The 20,137-nt window shown below is 50.2% G+C and overlaps 9 protein-coding genes across 9 annotated transcripts; 5 read left to right on the top strand and 4 right to left on the bottom strand.

Annotated features, from left to right (window-relative positions):
- Nucleotides 1-1,731: 1,731 nt before the first annotated feature.
- On the top strand, nt 1,732-5,424 carry LTR84_009361 (uncharacterized protein; the record flags this gene model as incomplete). The annotated part of the gene is made up of 2 exons (XM_064852901.1): nt 1,732-1,741; nt 1,793-5,424. 2 exons carry the CDS (start codon nt 1,732-1,734, stop codon nt 5,422-5,424), a joined length of 3,642 nt encoding a protein of 1,213 aa, XP_064700887.1.
- A 730-nt stretch (nt 5,425-6,154) lies between these two features.
- On the bottom strand, nt 6,155-6,874 carry LTR84_009360 (uncharacterized protein; the record flags this gene model as incomplete). Its single annotated transcript, XM_064852900.1, has 1 exon — nt 6,155-6,874. One exon carries the CDS (start codon nt 6,872-6,874, stop codon nt 6,155-6,157), a length of 720 nt encoding a protein of 239 aa, XP_064700886.1.
- An 849-nt stretch (nt 6,875-7,723) lies between these two features.
- LTR84_009359 (uncharacterized protein) lies at nt 7,724-8,584 on the top strand (the record flags this gene model as incomplete). The annotated part of the gene is made up of 1 exon (XM_064852899.1): nt 7,724-8,584. One exon carries the CDS (start codon nt 7,724-7,726, stop codon nt 8,582-8,584), a length of 861 nt encoding a protein of 286 aa, XP_064700885.1.
- A 672-nt stretch (nt 8,585-9,256) lies between these two features.
- Nucleotides 9,257-10,041, bottom strand: LTR84_009358 (uncharacterized protein; the record flags this gene model as incomplete). Its single annotated transcript, XM_064852898.1, has 3 exons — nt 9,257-9,398; nt 9,512-9,650; nt 9,708-10,041. 3 exons carry the CDS (start codon nt 10,039-10,041, stop codon nt 9,257-9,259), a joined length of 615 nt encoding a protein of 204 aa, XP_064700884.1.
- Nucleotides 10,042-10,287: 246 nt separating this feature from the next.
- Nucleotides 10,288-11,696, top strand: LTR84_009357 (uncharacterized protein; the record flags this gene model as incomplete). Its single annotated transcript, XM_064852897.1, has 2 exons — nt 10,288-11,101; nt 11,158-11,696. 2 exons carry the CDS (start codon nt 10,288-10,290, stop codon nt 11,694-11,696), a joined length of 1,353 nt encoding a protein of 450 aa, XP_064700883.1.
- A 208-nt stretch (nt 11,697-11,904) lies between these two features.
- LTR84_009356 (uncharacterized protein) lies at nt 11,905-13,179 on the bottom strand (the record flags this gene model as incomplete). The annotated part of the gene is made up of 1 exon (XM_064852896.1): nt 11,905-13,179. One exon carries the CDS (start codon nt 13,177-13,179, stop codon nt 11,905-11,907), a length of 1,275 nt encoding a protein of 424 aa, XP_064700882.1.
- A 2,531-nt stretch (nt 13,180-15,710) lies between these two features.
- Nucleotides 15,711-16,522, top strand: LTR84_009355 (uncharacterized protein; the record flags this gene model as incomplete). The annotated part of the gene is made up of 3 exons (XM_064852895.1): nt 15,711-15,767; nt 15,850-16,186; nt 16,242-16,522. 3 exons carry the CDS (start codon nt 15,711-15,713, stop codon nt 16,520-16,522), a joined length of 675 nt encoding a protein of 224 aa, XP_064700881.1.
- A 957-nt stretch (nt 16,523-17,479) lies between these two features.
- Nucleotides 17,480-17,737, bottom strand: LTR84_009354 (uncharacterized protein; the record flags this gene model as incomplete). The annotated part of the gene is made up of 1 exon (XM_064852894.1): nt 17,480-17,737. One exon carries the CDS (start codon nt 17,735-17,737, stop codon nt 17,480-17,482), a length of 258 nt encoding a protein of 85 aa, XP_064700880.1.
- A 917-nt stretch (nt 17,738-18,654) lies between these two features.
- On the top strand, nt 18,655-20,039 carry LTR84_009353 (uncharacterized protein; the record flags this gene model as incomplete). The annotated part of the gene is made up of 2 exons (XM_064852893.1): nt 18,655-19,000; nt 19,054-20,039. The coding sequence occupies 2 exons, from the start codon at nt 18,655-18,657 to the stop codon at nt 20,037-20,039; spliced, it is 1,332 nt and encodes a 443-aa protein (XP_064700879.1).
- Nucleotides 20,040-20,137: the final 98 nt, after the last annotated feature.

Raw genomic sequence — 20,137 nt, 5'->3', positions numbered from 1 at the left:
ACAGGCGAAAAGTGAATGTGCGTCACAAGTGTTCTCTGCTTTCCTTCGACGGATTCGAGCCAGGATGATGGTCAAGCGTTCGGGCATTTGCGCGAGTCCAAGAGCAGAGTCTTTCCCAGAACGAAGTGCCGTCGAGAGGCAATCGCAGGAGCAAATTCCACGGTCAGGACGGCATTGGAGGGCTGTTTGTGCAAAATTGATCCGAATGGACAGGCGCCAGGTCAGAGGCGAGTCAAACGAGGACGGCTATTGGATTGATGGAGGGAGCCGAATGCGACTGCAACACGACGTTTCAGTGGGAGAGCTGCAGCTGCAGGTGGCAGCAATGGTAACAATTGTATGGAGGGATGGGGGGAGTGGGAATCGGAGAGGAGAGAGATGGAAATGGGGAGAGTTGAAGCCTTATGCAGGAACGTGTGCAGCGACAAAGCAGAGTGAATGTAGGGTAGAAGATAGAAGTGCTCGATTGGGTGTTGAAAATGCCAGACAACAGTAGGCCGTGATGTAGTCGATACCAGTGGATGAAGGATGATGGGTCGATCGGGTGTTGGCAGGTTGTGGGCTGGATTGGATTGGGAAGACTTTGGGTTTAGATAGTACAGGTAGTTACAACATGGGTGGTCAACTCCTGGGTAGTGGGAGGAGGCACCAGGTCACTTACAGCCAACGGCTCCCGGTGGGGAGGCACTTCGTACTGCTCTACAAAGGCATGTCGCTTTAACTACTCGGTACCTGGGTGATAATTAGACCCGAGTAATTGGCCTTTGGGCGTGAACAAGACACTAACTCCAGGTTGTTCATCATTAGTTCATTCTCTGGCTTCTAATTCCACCCACGGGAGTGGGGTTGCTTGTACCACCGCTGAGCCATTCACTGTGCAATCAGGCTTTCCTCCTGAGGGGATTTCATCTCCAGGTACCAAACACATTTGGCTGCAAGTGCTCTCCAAACCTAGGAACTCAAGCTATACCCAACTGAATAGCACGAATACCCGGGTTATGGATAGTTAGCTAGCCTTCTCGTCCCTAGCCCTCCTCGCTTCCAACCAAGTTTTTCTTGTTTCTTTCGTTCTACAGAGAGTAGAGCAAGGATATCTATGTAGTTGAGGGAGCCTGTGGCCTGCTCCTGCTTTTCACAATCTGCCCCTCCCGGAAATACTTGAAATATGCCCATTATTGACTCTACTGCAGCCGTCCAGATGCAATTGCTGCGCAGACTACGGGTCTCTGCTACTTAAGCACGACTAATAAGACACCTCGTAGCGAGAAGGTACCCGGGGTCTGGCCTGACTCCGGTCCATTTTCTATCCTCTCCAGTCGTCCGGGTTTCCCCTCAAACCAATAGGGTAGCTTTTTAGAGAACGTTCTCCTAATCGTGTTCCGTACACAGATAGTGATATCAACGCGCAATCATGTATGAACTAGGTCTCAATGCGAAGCTGGGGCTGGCTTTGTGGTCCCTAACCCCGATTGTCAGGGGCTGGAGTTCATCGAAGTCTGAGCTGGGCATAGTCACGTGCCAGTTTCGGCCCGTTATTGTTCCGGGGGCAAAAGTCTCTGTGAACTTCGAGCGCCTTGAAGTTCGACTGAAATTCGTGATTTATTAGTCAGTACTATCACTTTTGGTATTGAGCCATGAAGGTAGTGATTCTGTGACCAAATTGCTAACCTTCTCAAGAGCCTTCATCAACTGGTCTTGCATTTGTTATCGAAGGCGAATCATTTAAACACCATGTCGGATGGTAAGTATCCCATCAGATCAAGCACTCACGTCCCACTGACTTCCACCCCAGCCGACTTCGACACTGTTCGGCGCTTGCAGGCCGAGCGCAATGCTCAGTCGGCTGGCAAAAAAGGTTCAAAGACCTTTGATCCCTCCAGTCAGCGCACTGACTCTTCCACCAAGGCCTCATTGACGGAGACTTTCGACACACAGCTTTACGACCGAAATGGCCCGGACAAGTTCGCTGGGTACCATACCTCTCTGCCTACCGATGATGACGACGAAGAAATGCCAGACGCTGGTGATAGTAGGAGGCTTGTTGGTCAATACACTGCTACAAAAGACCAGATGAATGAGTTCTCACGAGGGAATGGAGTTGAGGAGGAAGATATTCTACTTGGGCGTGAGAAATCTGCCAGAATAGCAGATCGTGAGACTGATTATCAGAAGCGAAGATTTGAGCGAGGCGCACTCACTCCCACACGAGCCGACCCGTTCGCTGCCAACAAACATGCAGGCCTTACTGAAGGCTCGACTTATCGCGAAGTTATGCAACTCCAGGACCTTGAGCGAGAAGAAGAGCGAGTCAAGAAACTCATAGCTGAGAAACAGACCGACACCGACGCCGTTGCCGTCGCCGAACACAAACCTTCTTTAAAGGAAGCCGATAAAGAAAACGCTGATGCAGGCTCCACCGTGGAAGCAACGGGACGGAAGCGGAAGAAGAGATGGGACGTTTCAAGTGAGACCGCGGTAGCAACCGGTGGTGCAGAGGAAAAGAAGCGTTCAAGATGGGATCAGGCCCCAGGCCCCGAGGAAGCATCTACATCGACGAAACGATCAAGATGGGACCAGGCTCCCGCTCTTGGTTCAGCTACACCCAGCGGAAATGCCGGACTCGCGACACCGATGCACCCTTCTCAATCTGGATTCGGGACTGATATTACAGCCCGCAGCGCTACTTGGTCTGATGAGGATCTCGACATGATGCTTCCTACTGAGGGCTATACCGTCTTGGAACCTCCTCCAGGGTATGCGCCTGTCCGGATCGCGACTAGAAAGGCCATAGCAACTCCTGCTGCAGTCGGTAGCTCATCCGGAATTGGCGGTTTCATGATGCAAGAACCAGAAAATCCAAGAATGATGGGTAAACAGCTTCCGACTGATATTCCTGGTGTGGGCGACTTGCAATTCTTCAAAACTGAAGACATGGCTTACTTTGGTAAACTCGTGGACGGAGCCGATGAAAATGCCATGTCGGTGGAAGAGCTGAAGGAACGCAAGATCATGCGATTACTTCTCAAGGTTAAGAACGGCACCCCGCCAATGCGCAAAACTGCGTTACGACAGTTGACAGATAACGCCCGCCAGTTTGGAGCAGGCCCTTTATTCAACCAGATCCTGCCCTTGCTTATGGAGAAAACTTTGGAAGACCAAGAGAGGCATCTACTTGTAAAGGTCATCGATCGAGTTCTATACAAGCTTGATGACTTGATCCGACCATACGTCCACAAGATCCTGGTCGTTATTGAACCCTTACTCATTGATCAGGACTATTACGCTCGGGTCGAAGGTCGAGAGATCATCTCTAATCTAAGCAAAGCAGCGGGCTTGGCGCACATGATCAGTACGATGAGACCTGATATTGATCATGTTGACGAATACGTCCGAAATACAACTGCCCGGGCCTTCGCCGTGGTCGCCTCCGCTTTGGGTATCCCTGCACTGCTTCCTTTCCTACGTGCTGTCTGTCGGAGCAAGAAGTCCTGGCAAGCTCGACACACTGGAGTGAAGATTGTCCAACAAATCCCAATCCTAATGGGGTGCGCCATATTGCCACATCTCAAAGGCTTGGTGGATTGTATCGCTGATAATCTCAGCGACGAACAAGCCAAGGTGAGGACTGTGACATCTCTAGCAATTGCTGCTCTGGCCGAGGCTGCGAACCCTTACGGTATCGAGAGCTTCGACGACATTCTCAACCCGCTTTGGACTGGTGCTCGGAAGCAGCGCGGTAAAGGCCTTGCAGGCTTTTTGAAGGCCGTTGGCTATATCATACCCCTCATGGACGAAGAATATGCCAACTACTATACTAGTCAAATCATGGAAATTCTGCTTCGAGAGTTCGCATCTCCTGATGAAGAGATGAAGAAAGTTGTTCTAAAAGTCATTTCTCAGTGCGCAAGTACCGATGGAGTGACAGCTGGGTATCTCAAGGAGCATGTGCTACAGGACTTTTTCAAGAGCTTCTGGGTTAGAAGAATGGCCCTTGACAAACGAAATTATCGACAAGTGGTGGAGACAACTGTAGACCTGGGACAGAAAGTGGGCGTCAGCGAAATAGTCGAGCGAGTGGTCAACAACCTCAAAGACGAAAGCGAGGCCTACCGCAAGATGACTGTGGAAACCATTGAGAAGGTCATTGCATCTCTCGGCGCTGCAGACATAGGCGAACGCCTGGAAGAACGACTTGTCGATGGTATTCTGCATGCTTTTCAAGAACAAAGCATTGAGGACATCGTCATGCTGAACGGATTCGGTACAGTGGTCAATGCACTTGGCACTCGATGCAAGCCTTATCTACCACAAATCGTCAGTACCATCCTTTGGCGGCTCAACAATAAATCTGCTACTGTACGTCAGCAGGCGGCAGATCTGATTTCTCGCATAGCAATGGTGATGAAACAATGCGGTGAAGACGCACTCATGGGCAAGCTAGGTGTTGTGCTGTACGAATACCTGGGAGAAGAATACCCTGAAGTTCTTGGTTCAATTTTGGGTGCTCTTCGGTCAATAGTCACCGTTGTCGGCATCAACCAAATGCAGCCTCCGATCAAAGACCTGCTCCCGCGCTTAACGCCCATCCTTCGAAATCGGCACGAAAAGGTACAGGAGAATACCATCGACCTCGTTGGCCGTATCGCAGATCGGGGCCCCGAGTCAGTTAATGCACGTGAATGGATGCGTATATGCTTCGAGCTGCTGGACATGCTGAAAGCTCACAAAAAGGGTATTCGCCGGGCAGCGAACAACACCTTCGGCTTCATTGCCAAGGCAATTGGGCCTCAAGATGTTCTCGCTACACTACTCAACAATCTTCGTGTGCAGGAACGGCAGTCTCGTGTCTGCACCGCCGTTGCAATCGGCATCGTCGCCGAGACCTGTGCGCCGTTCACTGTCCTTCCAGCGCTGATGAACGAGTATCGGGTGCCTGAGCTCAATGTTCAAAACGGCGTGCTGAAGTCCCTCTCATTCCTCTTCGAGTACATCGGCGAGATGGCAAAGGACTACGTCTATGCAGTGACTCCTCTACTCGAAGACGCACTCATCGACCGCGATCAAGTCCATCGCCAAACCGCTGCCAGTGTCGTCAAGCACGTTGCTCTCGGGGTCGTTGGACTCGGCTGTGAAGATGCGATGGTTCATCTCCTCAACCTCCTATATCCCAACCTCTTCGAAACAAGTCCACACGTCATTGACCGAATTATTGAGGCCATCGAGGCCATCAGAATGGCTGTCGGAACTGGCATTGTGATGAACTACGTCTGGGCTGGACTATTTCACCCAGCCAGGAAGGTCCGCACGCCCTACTGGAGATTGTACAATGATGCATACGTCCATTCAGCGGACTCGATGGTGCCATATTATCCCAACATGAAGGATGAAGGTCTCCCACGAGATGAGTTGTTCATCGTACTCTGATATGGGTTTTTACAGCACTTCCCATAGTAACTGTATTCATAGCTAGCTAATTCAAGTTGTTTTCCAACCAACGTGCTTATCAATTAGACGATGAAGCAATGGATCTTGTGATGGGCTCAATGTCAGGCTTCGGCACTATTTCTCAGTTTGAGCAAGGTCTGCTGTTACTCCCGCCATGACTTTAAGTGCTTACAGAGGCGACTCGTCTTGGAAGAGCCCGTCAGTGGTTACAAAATTCACCAAGCTTTATTGGTTGATCTAGCATATCAGTGCGACTTGCTGCCTGGCCTTGTTTCCCCACGAAAATCCCAAGTGAGCAGCTTTCCGCACGGCAACTATTAATCAAGGAGATTCGAAATTGAGCTTCATATTTTCCAGAAGCGTACGAGTCAGAGAGACGAAAAGTGGATGGGGTTTTGGATATTTTATTGTCTATCAATGAACTGGTGAGGATAAGTTCGTCCTCGCCCTCGGCCCCTTGCGTACCTAAGTGATCTAGGCTTGCAAGCTTCGAGTACTCCTAACTTACCCTGCATATACTGTAATTCCCTAGCTGTAACACCGTGCTAGCTGTATTATTCAGATGATCCGCGCATTTGCATTAAAGACCCACCTATGATGTAGGAAGATACTTGAATGCGAGCAGAGCACATTGTGAAATTCAAAAAAAAAAAGCAAGGGGTTTGGGGTGGGAGGGGGGATGATTAGCACTCACCTGGGCTGACTCTTTTTAGCGCTTCATATGAACACTATACTGGACAATGTCGTACTTAGTGCCAGAAGCAGTTTCTTCCTTCCAATGAGTTTTACGAATGCTGGAACAATCGGGTGAGGCCATTGCTTCATTGAAACCAGCGCTGAAGGTCTTGTCATTGCGACGAGTCATTGCGCCCTCGTCTCGGTTGTTACGCGAAGCATCATAAGGGACCAAGTGGCCGCATTTTGAGGACTCGTAATGAGTAGGCTTGGCGGTGTCATGGCGAGAAGATCGAGGGGCTGCGGATCCTGCACGACTGTCCTCTTCGTAGATGGTCACAGGGACTTTCGATTTATCAAAGCGACCGGCGGAACGATCGTGGCGACTGAGATTTCTGCTGGTAAGAGGGTCGTAGGAGTCAGAGCCAAGAACGGAGCCATCCTTGATGGTTGATGCAGTCGACTTCTCACATTCACGATGCTCGCGGTCGGTGCGTGGAGCTCTGCTGCTGATGGTGTCGGCAGTAGAGCCACCACGATGAGGACGACGATCGCTGGAGCGCATAGTGCTAGTGTTTCTAGTACTGTCCATACGTGATTGACCGATGACTTCGAGGTATCGAGAAGAGGCAACTGAGTCACGCGCGGGCTTACCCTCGCGCTTGGAGGTGGCAGGGGGATGAGGAGTACGACCTGCAGAAGGATGGGCTGAACGAGTGGTTGTTCTGCTATCCATGGTGCTTGCGGGAGCCATGTTGAAGTTTGTTGGTGTGAAAGATGAAGTATGGTGGATGTGGTGTAATAGTTGATTGACTTTGGGAATCCAAGGGGTGTTTCTTGGGCTGAAGATCCTAATGTGAAATCGAGGAAGTTCGAAAAATCCTTAGTTGAATAGCTGTGTTCGGACGGTTGAATTTTTCGATCTAAAGAAGATTAGACTGTGGGTTTAGTTTTCCTCGTAAAAGAAGCTTGGAGATCAGAACTTGAAGCTGCGGCTGGTAGGACGTCCTTATATTAACTTCCTGGCACATTCAATGCCAGAATTTCCCAGTGTGGATAGACCCGGAAACAAAGATCTCACATTATGCTATTGTGATTTTGGCAATGGGAACAAAAAATAGACAGAAAGAGATGCCTCCTCAAAAAGAACATGTTCTATATACTTAGATCGGATTTCTTTCAGTACCTCAATTCTGGGTTCCTAATAGCAGAAGGTAGGAGCGCTCACAAAGCCAAAGATAATGAATGAATGGTTCGAGCCTCAAGTCATGACTGTTGTATTCGGAGATATCTCGATCCATAAAATCATCCTCTTTGTTCTCGAGGGGATTTAATTCAAATGGACACAAAGAACTTGCATGACGGTGGAAGTGGTCATTCAAGAAGTGAGATTCAGGGGCTTCACGCTGAAGGCAAGGCTTTCAAGTTGGACAGGGTACTCAGCCTTGCTCCGGAAACCGGATCAGGTGACATCCGAGAAAGGCTGACGCCAGCTGAAAGTGAACCTCGTATTTCTCACAAACACTTTTGATGTTTGGAAAATTCTGCAAACAGAGATCAAAGTTGACTTAGGTAATTAGATACAACTATAAGCTTCCACAGAATGCCTATCACATTGCTTGAACTGCCAACGGAAATTCGAGATCAGATTTGGAACCTAGCATTCAAGACACACTTGGTGGTTCCCACTTCAGGACAAGCCAGCATCTATCAACAAGTAGGCTGTTTAGCCTGCCAGAAAGGAGACCATGTCAAGCCGAATTTATGGGCAGAAGTCTTCCGTCCGCTTTTGACATGTCGGCAAATTTATGATGAGGCTTCAGCGATTCTCTTTGGCTCCTTTATGGTTTGTTTCGGCGACAGAATCTTCACCATGGAAAGTCTACGACCGCCGTTCCCAGGTATCAACACAAAAGTCACTTCGGTCGCCATCTGGGTTCACGTAAATGACGATAACCGGGTTCACTGGTCCGAGGGGCTAAAGTCAATGGGTGATGCGTTTCCCAATCTGAAGCATTTGACCATCAAGGCCCACATGCGTCCGCCGAATTCATATGAACTTCTGGTAGATGCGATTACCCTTGCGACCCCAATCGTGCGATACACTCGAGATAAGCGAGATATGGAGGTCAACCTGGAATTCGACTACACATATGAGGACATTATGTTTGACAGCCCGTATCTTGGCGTGATTAGAACCACGGATGCACTAGAAGAGCATGAGTTGGTGATCCGAGACCTAATCGAGGATGATGCTTTCGTCGAAGCGGCGTTGAGTGAGGATGAGGATGAGCAAGCAATGGTCGCTGCGCTGCTAAGAACGGCTCGGGCACATGAACAATCATGGTTTGAGAAACTACAGCGCAATAGAGCTGCGAGACAAAGAGCAGAAGAGCAGAGCGCCCCTGTTCCTGATGTTCAGCCGACCTCCGATGGCCCTCCCACACATTCTGCGGCCGACTAGATCTGGATGATCTGGATGATCTGGATGATCGGGGTAGCTTGCAGCTACAGAAGCGGGCAAAATTGCGTTCAAGTCGTCTTGAAGACCTATCGAGATGGAGTTTTGGCACGCAGAAAACAACTTGATACCTGTGCTGATGGGTCGGACTGACAAAGCCCTGGAGACTGAACTTGGCCATGTACAACGAAATGTACGACGACAGATGCAATTTGTTCCGGTGCACTCAACATTTGAGAGTTTATATATAGACTTCCGTCTCCGCGCGATGAGTAACAGGTACCTCGAGTGCGAAATTTTGTTGATTGTTTGGGGTTTGATTACACTAGTCATCCATTCATGCCTCTTGCTAGGTCTGAACCCAACCCTCGAAAAGCATACCAGTACAATTCATGGACCGCAATAAATTCACGCCCCACTGCGACTTCTTTGGTGCTGTCATTGAGATAGAAGGTCTTCCTCTCTCCACTCGTTCCTGCGTTAGTCAGAGAAATTCATCTCAGAACTATTAACGCCGTCATTCATGCTTAGTGTTGTGATGGATCTTGCAGAAATGGATGTGTCTCAAGGAACAGCAACAAATAAACAGAATTCGAACTTGATCATCGTCTGGCTAGGAACGGGCAGTCATCCAAGAACTCAACCCAAAGCGAAGTGGTAAAAATACGACGTTGTTTAGCCGATCTGCCAGCCCATTTCTTCGGCCATGACATCTGCAAGGCCATTCTTGTACTTCTCCTCTCCCGACCTCAGTGGCGGCCACTGCTTCATCTTGCGTCGAAGCGATTCTATTTCCGTGATTGACGATGCAAGATCGCTTGAAAATGGAGTCAGCAAGTGGAGCAAATCTTCATCGTATCCGTGAAGAGGAATTTATGGAAAGATAGTTCTGTACAACATGAAAATAGAAGATAGGGCTAGGGCTCATACTCCAATTTCCCATGCACAACATATTCCTGTTCAGCGAGAACATCCGCGAGTTCCGCTTGGTGATTGTGCAGTAAATCGGTATTAGGCACAACAATGAGCGGAACGCCGACTCTCAAAGCATCCAGTATTGAACCCGATCCTGAAATTGCTGTTAAGCCAGCCTACCAGGATGGCGCAAGGCTCGTCGCCGACTCACCTGCGTGGCTAATAACAGTTCCTTGTTCAACTTCGGCCGATCCCTTCACGGCGAACATCTCGGTGCCCAAACCAGCCTTATCAAAGCCGAAGCCGGTGATCTCGAGTTTGGGCACATGCGGAGATGCACTGATCTCCTTCGTCCTTGACTGAAAGATTGATTCGCCCTCATGATTACCGTATTGAACTCGTAGCTCGTCGTATCCAGCTCCGCTCAAAGCATCAACGAAACTCTGTTGGAGCACAGCCTGTATCAAGCTGTTGAAAGGGGCGGTAGCGCCGATGGTCACAAAGCATCGTTTCCCATGCTTCTGGCTCTGTTGCACACCTGCCATAATCGAAATCTACACCCGTTATTCGGAGTGGTTAGCCCATACTACAAGGCAATGCGGACTGACAAGTCTTGGCTTGAGCAAATCCATTGAATTCAAAGGGATTTGGTACGGAGGACCATAAAGTTGATTTCACGTCGAAGCATACACATACGAAACGACGTGCGCATTATTTTCTGGAGCAGCTCGACTCCTACCCATATTTATCTGCTACACCATATCAACGGCTACACATACTGCCGTAACGGTATGGCAACACCAACGCGGCACCTATGCCGCACGCTACTCCAGGCCGGTCGGCAACAGCTGCCAGCGAAACGGAAATGGGGACCACAGTGCCTCCGAGCTCCCCAGAGAATACCTCCTCCTTTCCGAACATATTCAACCACTCCAATTCGTCAGGCAGACAGACCCAAGTCTGAAGAATTGCCCGAGGAAGCCTCCGCCAGTGAATTGGAAAGAACCGAGGAAGGGAAGGGTCCCTACTGGGTCGAATTGCCAGAGCGCGATGATGATGGGGAAAAAAGATTCCTCCGACTCGGGTCGGCCAAGAAGGATACTGTTGGCGGAGAGGATGGATTTTGGTTGAACGAAGCGGACGCCCTGAAATTCGAATCATTCTACCCTCAGGCCCCGGATCCGAAAGATTACCTGTCACCGGCACAACCCATCGTTGCCGAAGAGGTCAGTCCCGAAGAGCTGGAGCAAATGAAAGAACTCCTTGGAGGCAAGCCTGGTGATCCTATCGGCCTCTACAACCACTTGATGGCATTAGCTGAATCTCTCGATGGAGAGAAAGGCTTGGATCCGGCGATAATGGACGACATGGAACGGGATATCAACGCCGAGGAGGACGTCGACTTTCCTATAGATACGCTGTCGAAACGTGACGTGGGCTGGTTTGCTGACGATGAGGATGCCGATGAGTTCGCCATGAACGAAGATGCCGATGATGATATTGATGATTCGCATATCACATCTGTTGCACACAGTCAGTTGGAGGTGCACCGTGAAGTCAGAGAGTATACTCGAGTGGTCGCTTGGGACATGCCATTATTGACGAGTATGTGGAAGGAATCCAAGCCTTACTTGAGGTCCAGCACTAATATCCTGCTACAGATTTCGTCAAAGAGTTCAAACCTCCCACAGAAAGTCAACCTCTACGGTTCCGATACACAACCTACATGGGAGAATCGCATCCCGCAGCCAAGAAAGTCGTGGTGCAGTTTTGCACCAAAGATCTGGCCGGCCTGACAGAGGAGCAACGGCTGAAACTGATCAAACTTGTCGGACCGCGTTACGACCCGGACAATGACATTGTGAAGATGTCCAGCGAAAAGTTTGAAGCACCGGCGCAGAACAAACGATATCTGGGAGATCTCGTCAACAAACTCATTGATGAGGCGAAGAATGGCGAAGACAACTTCAAAGATATCCCGCTCGATCTGAGACACCACAAGAGTAAAAAGCACATCAAGTTTCCCGACGAGTGGAGGATCAAGCCTGGACGAATCCAAGAGCTGTTACTGGCGAGACAGGAACAGAAACTCCTAGTGGATGCAACCCCGGTCAATCCTCTGGATGGGAAGGGTTTGGTGCACAGTTATGTAGAATCACTCACGGCGAAGAAGACTCCTGCCAAAGGTCGCATGTTGTAAAACTAGATGTAGAATACCACTTTTTATTCATCCGTATAATTTTCTGGTTGACAGACTTGAAGAAAAGGGGACACACAGTCCAAAAGCGCTCTCTCCTCTCTGTGTCTCTGTGCTTCTATCTAAATACATCACCAGGCGGGGCAATAACGATTCTCCAAGCAGCCGACCACACCAAATCGCCGACCTTGGTTCATTGAACAACGCTGGCTCACTGAACAACGGCCTTGTCCGCCACAACCTTTCTCATATCTCTGGCTGGCGCCCTTCCGGGTCCGCCATCACGACCACTTCCGTCCGCACTGGCATTGCCAGAGCTGTTCCTGGCGTGCTTTCTTCCGCCACGAACACCCCGAGGTCTGCTGTTCTTTCCAACTCGTCGACCCATCTGGCCCTTTCCGCGAACAGTAGACAAGCCGGAGGAGGCCTCAGAAGCAGACGCAGACGCAGAAGCCGAGGCCGAGGCATTGGCGGAAGCAGAACGGGAAGCATGAACACGGCGAACACGGTCTAGCTGTTCAGCTTCGAAAGTGGCATCTGACATGGTGTCGTATCGGTCTTGGTCGCTCATCAGGCTGCTGCACTCCGCCTCGCTGTCGAAGCCGCTGTTGAAATCGGGGTCGTGTGTGAAGACCGAGTTGCGGTCTGGTGACAACGACTTGTACTTGGCCTGCATTGCCTGGCGACGTTTCTCTGCCTCACGGTCCAGTTCTTTGGCTGCCGTGGTTGCTCTGCGTGCCTCTTCAGTGTTCACTTCGTTGGCGGGCATGTTTGGCTTGTTGTATTGGCGTCCTTGACCACGAGGACCACGGGCGGCGGCAAATGGGCGGCGGCCAGGAGAGCCTGCGTTGTGCTCACGGCCTCCTTGGCTCTGGGAGTTTCGCCAGTTGTTGCTGTGATGTGCCCGGGAATCACTGATGCTGTAGCTTGGAGTTGTCATGCCAGGCGCAAGGTTCAATGAGGCAACGCCATAGCTTCGGCGGTACCACGCTGGGATGTCCGGCTGGCCAATTGCCGCAAGAGCCTCGCGGGTCAATGGCATTTCATGCTTGTAGTGGCAGCCTTTCTGGACAAATGAACAAGCACCAGTTGCAATCCAATGATCACAGTAGATCTTGGTACCTGGGGTTATGCTGGTGGCAGTCGATTCGACCTTGTTGGAATTGGTGATCTTGGTGCTTGGGGTCGGGCTGCTGGAGACAAGAGGAAGTGCTTGCTGGCCAGGACTTTTTGGGACAGAAGGACGTTCAGGACTTGGTGGTTTGTTGGCATAGACGCCTTCCACAACATGTTGAGTGTCACGCAGTTCGTAGGCACCGACAGAGATCATTCCGGTGATTTCAGTTGCTGCGAGGGCCCTTGGGACACCTTGGATCATGACAAAAGGAGGAAGCTCGTCCACGGCAATAAGGGGCACCATTCTCTGATCATCGGGTCGGACAACGAAGAAGCGAGGTCTGAGAGCGTTGGACATGTTTGCGGACATGTTGGTAAGTTGTTGATTGGTCGATCTAGGTTGTGGTTGATGGGAAGAATGAGGTTAAAACTGTTGATGATCAATGAGAGAGTTTTTGGTTGATCAGGAGCGCTGAGATTGCTTCGAAAGCTTTGCAATAGGTCAGTGATCTATATTCTCAAGATAGCTTGAAATACAAGAAAGGTTTGCGCTGGGGATGTGTTGGGAAAGAAAAGGTCTGTGGCAGATCAAAGGGAGGGGGATTTTTATAGACGACAGAGACTCTGACCTTTGCGCACGAAGCCGGCCTCGAGTGAAGGAAGCGTTACTCACAATAGGCTGAAGGAATGTCACTGTCGTTCGTGAATAGAGTCACAATAAAGGGTTCAGGGTCAGGGGGTACGCCGAGGCTGGCACAGGTGACGACTCGCTGCAGTTGTATTGTTTAATTGAATTTTTCTGAACACAATTCCAACGATTCTGTGAATGTATAGATTGAAGAGAGTGATGGGATTCAAAATTCAGATGCATTGTAGATGGGAGTCATAGATATATGTCCTTTCACACAGTCACCTTCTGTATTGTGCTCAAACCAGATATGTGCACAAGACAGACAAGACCAAGCCTGTCAGCTCCATTTGCAAAATCAAACGATCATTGAAGGTGTTTGTAGCAAAGCATGCGAGCCAGTGCGGCAGCCTGCATCTGAGAACCAAGCTGCGGGAAACTGAGGCTGAGCTCGTTTGTTTCTCCACAGGCTTTTGTGCAGATGTCATGTCGTTTGCTGAACCTACCTGCCCAAGTGTCTGAGGTACATGAACACGTCCTTTGTCCTTGAAACAGATGTTCCAACCTCATTCAAGATCGGTATTTTCTGAAGAATGCCTTCCCATTGTCACAACCACTCAGAGACAGGCAGATTCCAACAAGAACCTTGAGTATTGCGCTGACGCTGACGGAATTGTTTGTTAATACAATTTACAGAAGAGATAAAACCTGTTAATCTGCGACCACTGCACATGGACAGGTGTAAGCCCATGATTGTCCCGGTGGGTGGGCGCATATTGCAGAGACAATGTGAATATTCAGATGCTCATCGATGACGGTAATGTTATCCATCCACCTATGGCATATGTGGTAAAGGTATAGGAAGCGCTTTAAACGGCAAGGCTGGATGAGATGCGATCAAGGGAGAGTTGAAATTTGTTGCTCCATTTCAGGGACAGCAAAGTGTATCGTGGTTGATAGCCAGAGATGTCAACAACGACAGCTTCACGTCTACAATGTAGCTGCCAAATACTTGCTTTGTGCAGTTCGATCGCAACCGCGGTTGAGTCAGTCGGCGAGCAATGCCACGAGGTTCAAGACTGATAGAGAGTTATGTCTCCGTACTCGAGACAGATAGATGCCTGTCGATGAGCACCTTGGCATCCAAGCCCCATCTCTAATTGCCCTCTTCATCATGGACGAATGAAAACATTTGTCTGGCCGGGATTGTTGGGTTCGTCAAACAGCACTAATTTGGGTAAAGTGGGACGCAATCGGAAGGATTCAAAACCATTGACATGTCCTTCAAGTTGGTAGGAAAAAGGACATATCATTATCACATATCAGGACATATTCGGCGACCACGGAACGGCGCTGTGACGTTGGGATAATATGAATAGAGATATCCCTACGAGGTATAGAATATGGTACATGGCCTGGCAGGTTTCGAGGCGTTCAAGGGTCGTTCACTGTTTCCATGGCTACTGGCTGATCTCGTAAGACGGATTCTACGTGTTTCAGATCAATTGCGACGAAAGGCCTCAATTAGTATCCGTACGGAGAGCCACCGTGCGGACAAGTCGCTTATGAGTAGTGCTCACACAAAGCCCCGAATTATACAGGGCAGTGTGGATGGTTATGCCTGAATAATGGGAGTCAAGGACGGGCGGCGGATCAATGACGCTCGATCCTTCAAATTCCCGAGCAAAGCTGTCAGGCACCCATTTTACCAAAACGCCGCTAGACTTGTCCTGGCTTACCTCGCAAACTCCCTGGTCCGTTAGCTGGCAGCCACGTCTTGTGCCCAAAAGCCAGGCTTGGGATCCAATGTGCTGGCTGCTTTCCAGGCCTAGGAACCCTCTAGCCCGGGTGTTGCTCTGTCGCTTAAGCTGGCCTTCCGTGGGCAGGAGGGTGCTGTTTGGCTCCCCATCGGCGCCATCTCTGGCATTTGTTGCCCTTAACCGGGTTGAGATGACCCAGTGATTGCTTAACCTGAGCCCTGCGTCAAGTGACTCTCTCCTCCATCATGGTCACGCCAATACTGGGATGCACCACCGCCCATCCGTTACCTGGTAGGTACCCGTACTCTGACGGCGTACCATTATTACCTGTAACTGCGCCTCACCTTCACCTTCGACCACCTGTTTCTGATCCTGTTCCTATTCTTCCACTCAACGTCAACTCGCCTCTGACTCTTGCGGTCGAGCTCCTCACTCTCTTATTTCTCTCGTTAATCATCTTTTTCACCTGGACTCCTCAGAAACGCGTTGAATTGCCTCTCCCACCGCGATACCATGGCCTCCGAGGCCTCCATCGCCCTGACAAACCGCTCCCTCCGTACCATCCGCACTGTGTGTAACCCTGTTTCAACCCATCCCATCCCATCCCATCCCATTCCATTCCATTTGGCATCGCCAATAACATTCTGAATAGGAACTCGAGTTTCTCGCAGACAGTTCCATCATCTCACCAGAGCAGTTATCGTCAATCCTTGCTCAACTACCTGCCCAGACCCCCCTACACGCTCCTTTACACGCTCCTACAAATGTCTCAACCAACACCCCCGTCGATCAATTTTCAAATATGAACATCAAGGAACACTATGCCCCAGTACCGACGCCAGCGCCCCTTCCACCACCAGCATACGTCCAAAGTCCTCAGGTCCTCGCCATAGCCTCGGCGTTGTACGCATATTCTCCCACAGACGCTGGAGACTTGGCATTGCAACCAGGTGATACTGTGTCAGTATCAGAACACATGAACAATGACTGTATGTCTTCACGTCTCCTCGTTGTTTTCCAGGCCCATTGCTAACACTTCAATAGGGTGGAGAGGTCGGAACGAGCGCACGAACCAGGAAGGAATTTTCCCTCGTAGCTATGTCAATGTTGTGGAAGAGAAAAGGCCACCCATGGTCCCTGGAACCTCCGACTATGGCAATATGCCTCTTCAACTCACTCAATCCAGTTCGGCTGTCGGTCCCGAGGGTCGCAAGTATAGTAAGCTGGAAGAGCAAGGCAAAAAATTCGGCAAGAAGATGGGCAATGCTGCTATCTTTGGCGCGGGAGCCACCATCGGCAGCAACATTGTCAACGGAATTTTCTAATGATGCCTCGGTGTCTTGTTTAATGTTCAACATCAGCCATTGCTGGCTACGACTATGACTTGGGTAGATTTTTTCGACCACACGGGATCGGGGAAGCCACAAGCACCACCACGGGGTCGATTGCTATAACGGGGATTTTCAAAAAATGGGATATTCATGGATATGAAACGGCGTACGCATTGAGTCGGGCGTCAATGGGAACGGTACTATATGATGAACCTATCAGTGGCAAAGGATGTGTATTCGACATGGTCTGATAATACCCAGCTGCAGTCGAATCCGTCATCAGACTGAGGCTTACTCGACATGACCTGAGTCCAGAACTTCTTGCCCTGGTATGGAACATCGGGATTCAATTGCGGCTCCAACAGGACTTGGCAAGCGGCGTCCTCTGCAACCAACATTTTCCTATGTTATTCTCGAGAAAGGGTTTTGGGACCGTCACCAGATTTTCTTCTCTTACACCCCTTGACTACATTTTTTCACGGGCAGGATTGATTGAAGTGGCTCAACTATAAATTGGGAGAAGGAGCAGAGAGGTGCACGACCAGGGAAAGTAGCAATTGCCTTTCCAGAGCATCCGGTGAAAAGATGTGCGGTGAAGTTTTGCTGCACATATTGTATTTGAATGGAAATGAATACATTTCGCTTCAGTGATATACATCTGCTTGAGCTTCCTCTCATGCCATTCGTGATGTCTTCTGTGGCTTGAATCGCACGCCTCGCATCTAACTCGGATTGCATCAGTCATGATGATGCAAGGCTGAGGGCGAGAACATTGGTATGTGGAAGGTAAATAGTTTTACCGGTCACCGCTTCTTTATTAATGTCTGCAGGGCCCATGAGGCGGTTGACTCTGAGGAGATCAGTAGTTGTCCGGTGACTGTTTCAGTTCTGAGGCTATGTTGGCGCAGTTGTCGAACAGGGCGATGGGGTGTTGACCAGATATTTCCAGCCTCAATCATCGTCTCTCGCTGGTGGTGGACCACTCGCCCTGATCATCTTCTCTATCATCTGTCCTCGCAGGACCTCCTTGCTCTCACCCATGCCCAGTGCCATGTAGGCAAGCAGAGGTGGATGGCCGACATAACTCGCATATGAGTCTCGAACGATGTTGTTGCTCCATTCGTAGCGAGTGGTGTCTGCGTGGCCGGTGCCAATATATTTGGCTTGGAGTGATTCAAGTTGCTGCAGAGTGCGCAATTTGTCGGCCATGATCGTGGAGTCGTAAGCTGAGCGTCTTTGACTGCGATGAGGACTATGTCACTGACGATGCTGTTATTGTTAGTCTGAAGCCTACAGAAGAGGTCGCATTGAAGGTCATACTGCTGGCTGATTTGATTATTGCTTCAAGCGCAGTTTGAAAATTGGATGAGTCAGCGATATGTCGGAGGGACTTTTCTCCGGAGACGCACGTGATGATCTTCTCCGACTCGGCGCGATAGCGGACGGCAACCGCAACCCACCAACCACCAACCACCAAAAGAAAAGCTTCCACATTCCCTTCGGCGTGTTTCCGAAGGTCAAAACAAATTCGAGTGGTGGGCTTGTCAATTTGCGAGTTCCGAGATCAAGAAGTGGCCTCCGCTCTCGCCCCAAAACATTCCGGTCATGGCTCCGTGATCTTGGAGAGAGTGGCACGCTGGCAGTTTTCAACACGGCAGAACTCTCCAGAGTTGGCACCTGTAACCCCACGTTCCGCTGCAACACTGATTAATGTGTGAGGATGCCACACTGATTCTCAGAACAGCCCACCATCCCCACCACCTGCCGGGTAAGTACTCGGAGCCGGTACCTCTTCCCTGATCCATCTCTCGTTTTCCCTCGGCTTTTCACGTCGTCATTTTTGCTGGTAATCGCACCTCATTTGTCAACCAGCGTCTCAGCCCACCCTCACGCCGAAGTAACTACGCTGCCACGGATCGAGACTCAAGGTAAAACCCTTCTTTCCTAGCAGAGCTATTGCTTTGATGGCCATTCGTGATTCTATCGGGTCCTATCGTGTCCACTGTCAAGTCAGAACGGCTTGATTACCGTGCTCCCCATTTCCGCACTTCATGCTTCCCATCAGATCTGCCCTGCTGGGCGCTGCTTCTAGAAAATCCTTCGCGACTCCGTCTCCTTCCCTTAGAATGGCTGCAAACAGATTGCAAGCTGAAGCACAGAGAATGTCTTCAAACACACAGCAGGTCCGGTCCGCCTCGGGCGCAACCAAGATCAAGGTCAAGAATCCCATCGTCGAGCTCGATGGCGATGAGATGACCAGAATAATATGGCAGGACATCAAGGACAAGTTTATTCATCCTTACCTAGACGTTGACCTCAAGTACTACGACCTTGGTCTACCGTACCGAGATGAGACGGACGATAAAGTCACCGTTGAAGCTGCCGAGGCTATCAAGAAGTACTCGGTTGGTGTCAAGTGCGCCACCATTACACCAGATGAAGAGCGAGTTAAAGAATTCAACCTCAAGAAGAGTATGTCGCCCTCCTCGCAACACTCCAAGTTTGCCAGCTAACAAGCTCTCCAGTGTGGCTGTCACCTAATGGTACCATCCGAAACATCCTCGGTGGCACGGTCTTCCGCGAACCTATCGTCATTCCCCGAATCCCTCGCCTGGTCCCTGGATGGGAGAAATCCATCATCATTGGACGTCATGCCTTCGGCGATCAATATCGGGCAAAGGATGATGTGATCAGAGAGGCAGGAACACTGGAAATGGTGTTCACGCCCAAGAATGGAGGGCAAGCCAAGACCATCAAGGTCTTTGATTTCCCCGAGGCTGGTGGTGTCGCACAGACTCAGTACAACACCACCGAAAGTATTCAAGGTTTTGCCCATGCTTCATTCAAGTTTGCGCTTGACAAGGGCTGGCCTTTGTACATGAGCACCAAGAACACGATTCTCAAGGCTTATGATGGTCGCTTCAAAGATATCTTTCAAGAGATTTATGAGAGCGAGTACCGAAAGGAATTCGAGGCAAAGAAGATCTGGTACGAGCATCGTCTGATCGACGACATGGTCGCACAGATGATCAAGTCCAGCGGCGGATTTGTCATTGCCATGAAGAACTACGACGGTGATGTGCAATCTGATATCGTTGCTCAGGGTTTTGGTTCCCTCGGCCTCATGACTTCCCAACTCATCACCCCAGACGGCCTCACGTACGAATCAGAAGCCGCACACGGTACGGTCACAAGACATTACCGTGAACACCAAAAGGGCCGTGAGACCTCCACCAACCCCATTGCAAGCATCTTTGCCTGGACCAGAGGTCTCGTCAAACGCGGCTCGCTCGATGACACCCCTGAGGTCGTCACTTGGGCAGAGAGCCTTGAGAAAGCCGTCATCGACACAGTCAATGAGGACGGCATCATGACCAAAGATTTGGCTCTTGCTTGTGGCAAGAAGGAGCGTGAGGCCTGGGTCACGACCAGCCAATTCATGGAGGCCATCGAGAAGCGATTCAAGAAGAATCTCGCTGCTGAGGGCTTGGAGGATGTTGCCAAGAAGTGATTCACTTCCGTTGAAGCAACGATAGCTCAGCTCCCGACTAAGATGAAAGTTTAAAGCAACACAGGTTTTGGCATTCGGCTTTCTTCAGACAGCTTTTT

This window comes from Exophiala bonariae (assembly GCF_035927105.1).
Source record: "Exophiala bonariae strain CCFEE 5792 chromosome Unknown scaffold_38, whole genome shotgun sequence".
In the NCBI taxonomy this organism is placed as follows: Eukaryota; Fungi; Ascomycota; class Eurotiomycetes; order Chaetothyriales; family Herpotrichiellaceae; genus Exophiala; species Exophiala bonariae.
The sequence above is the reverse complement of the archived record's forward strand: the minus strand, read 5'-3'. Positions and strand labels throughout refer to the sequence as shown.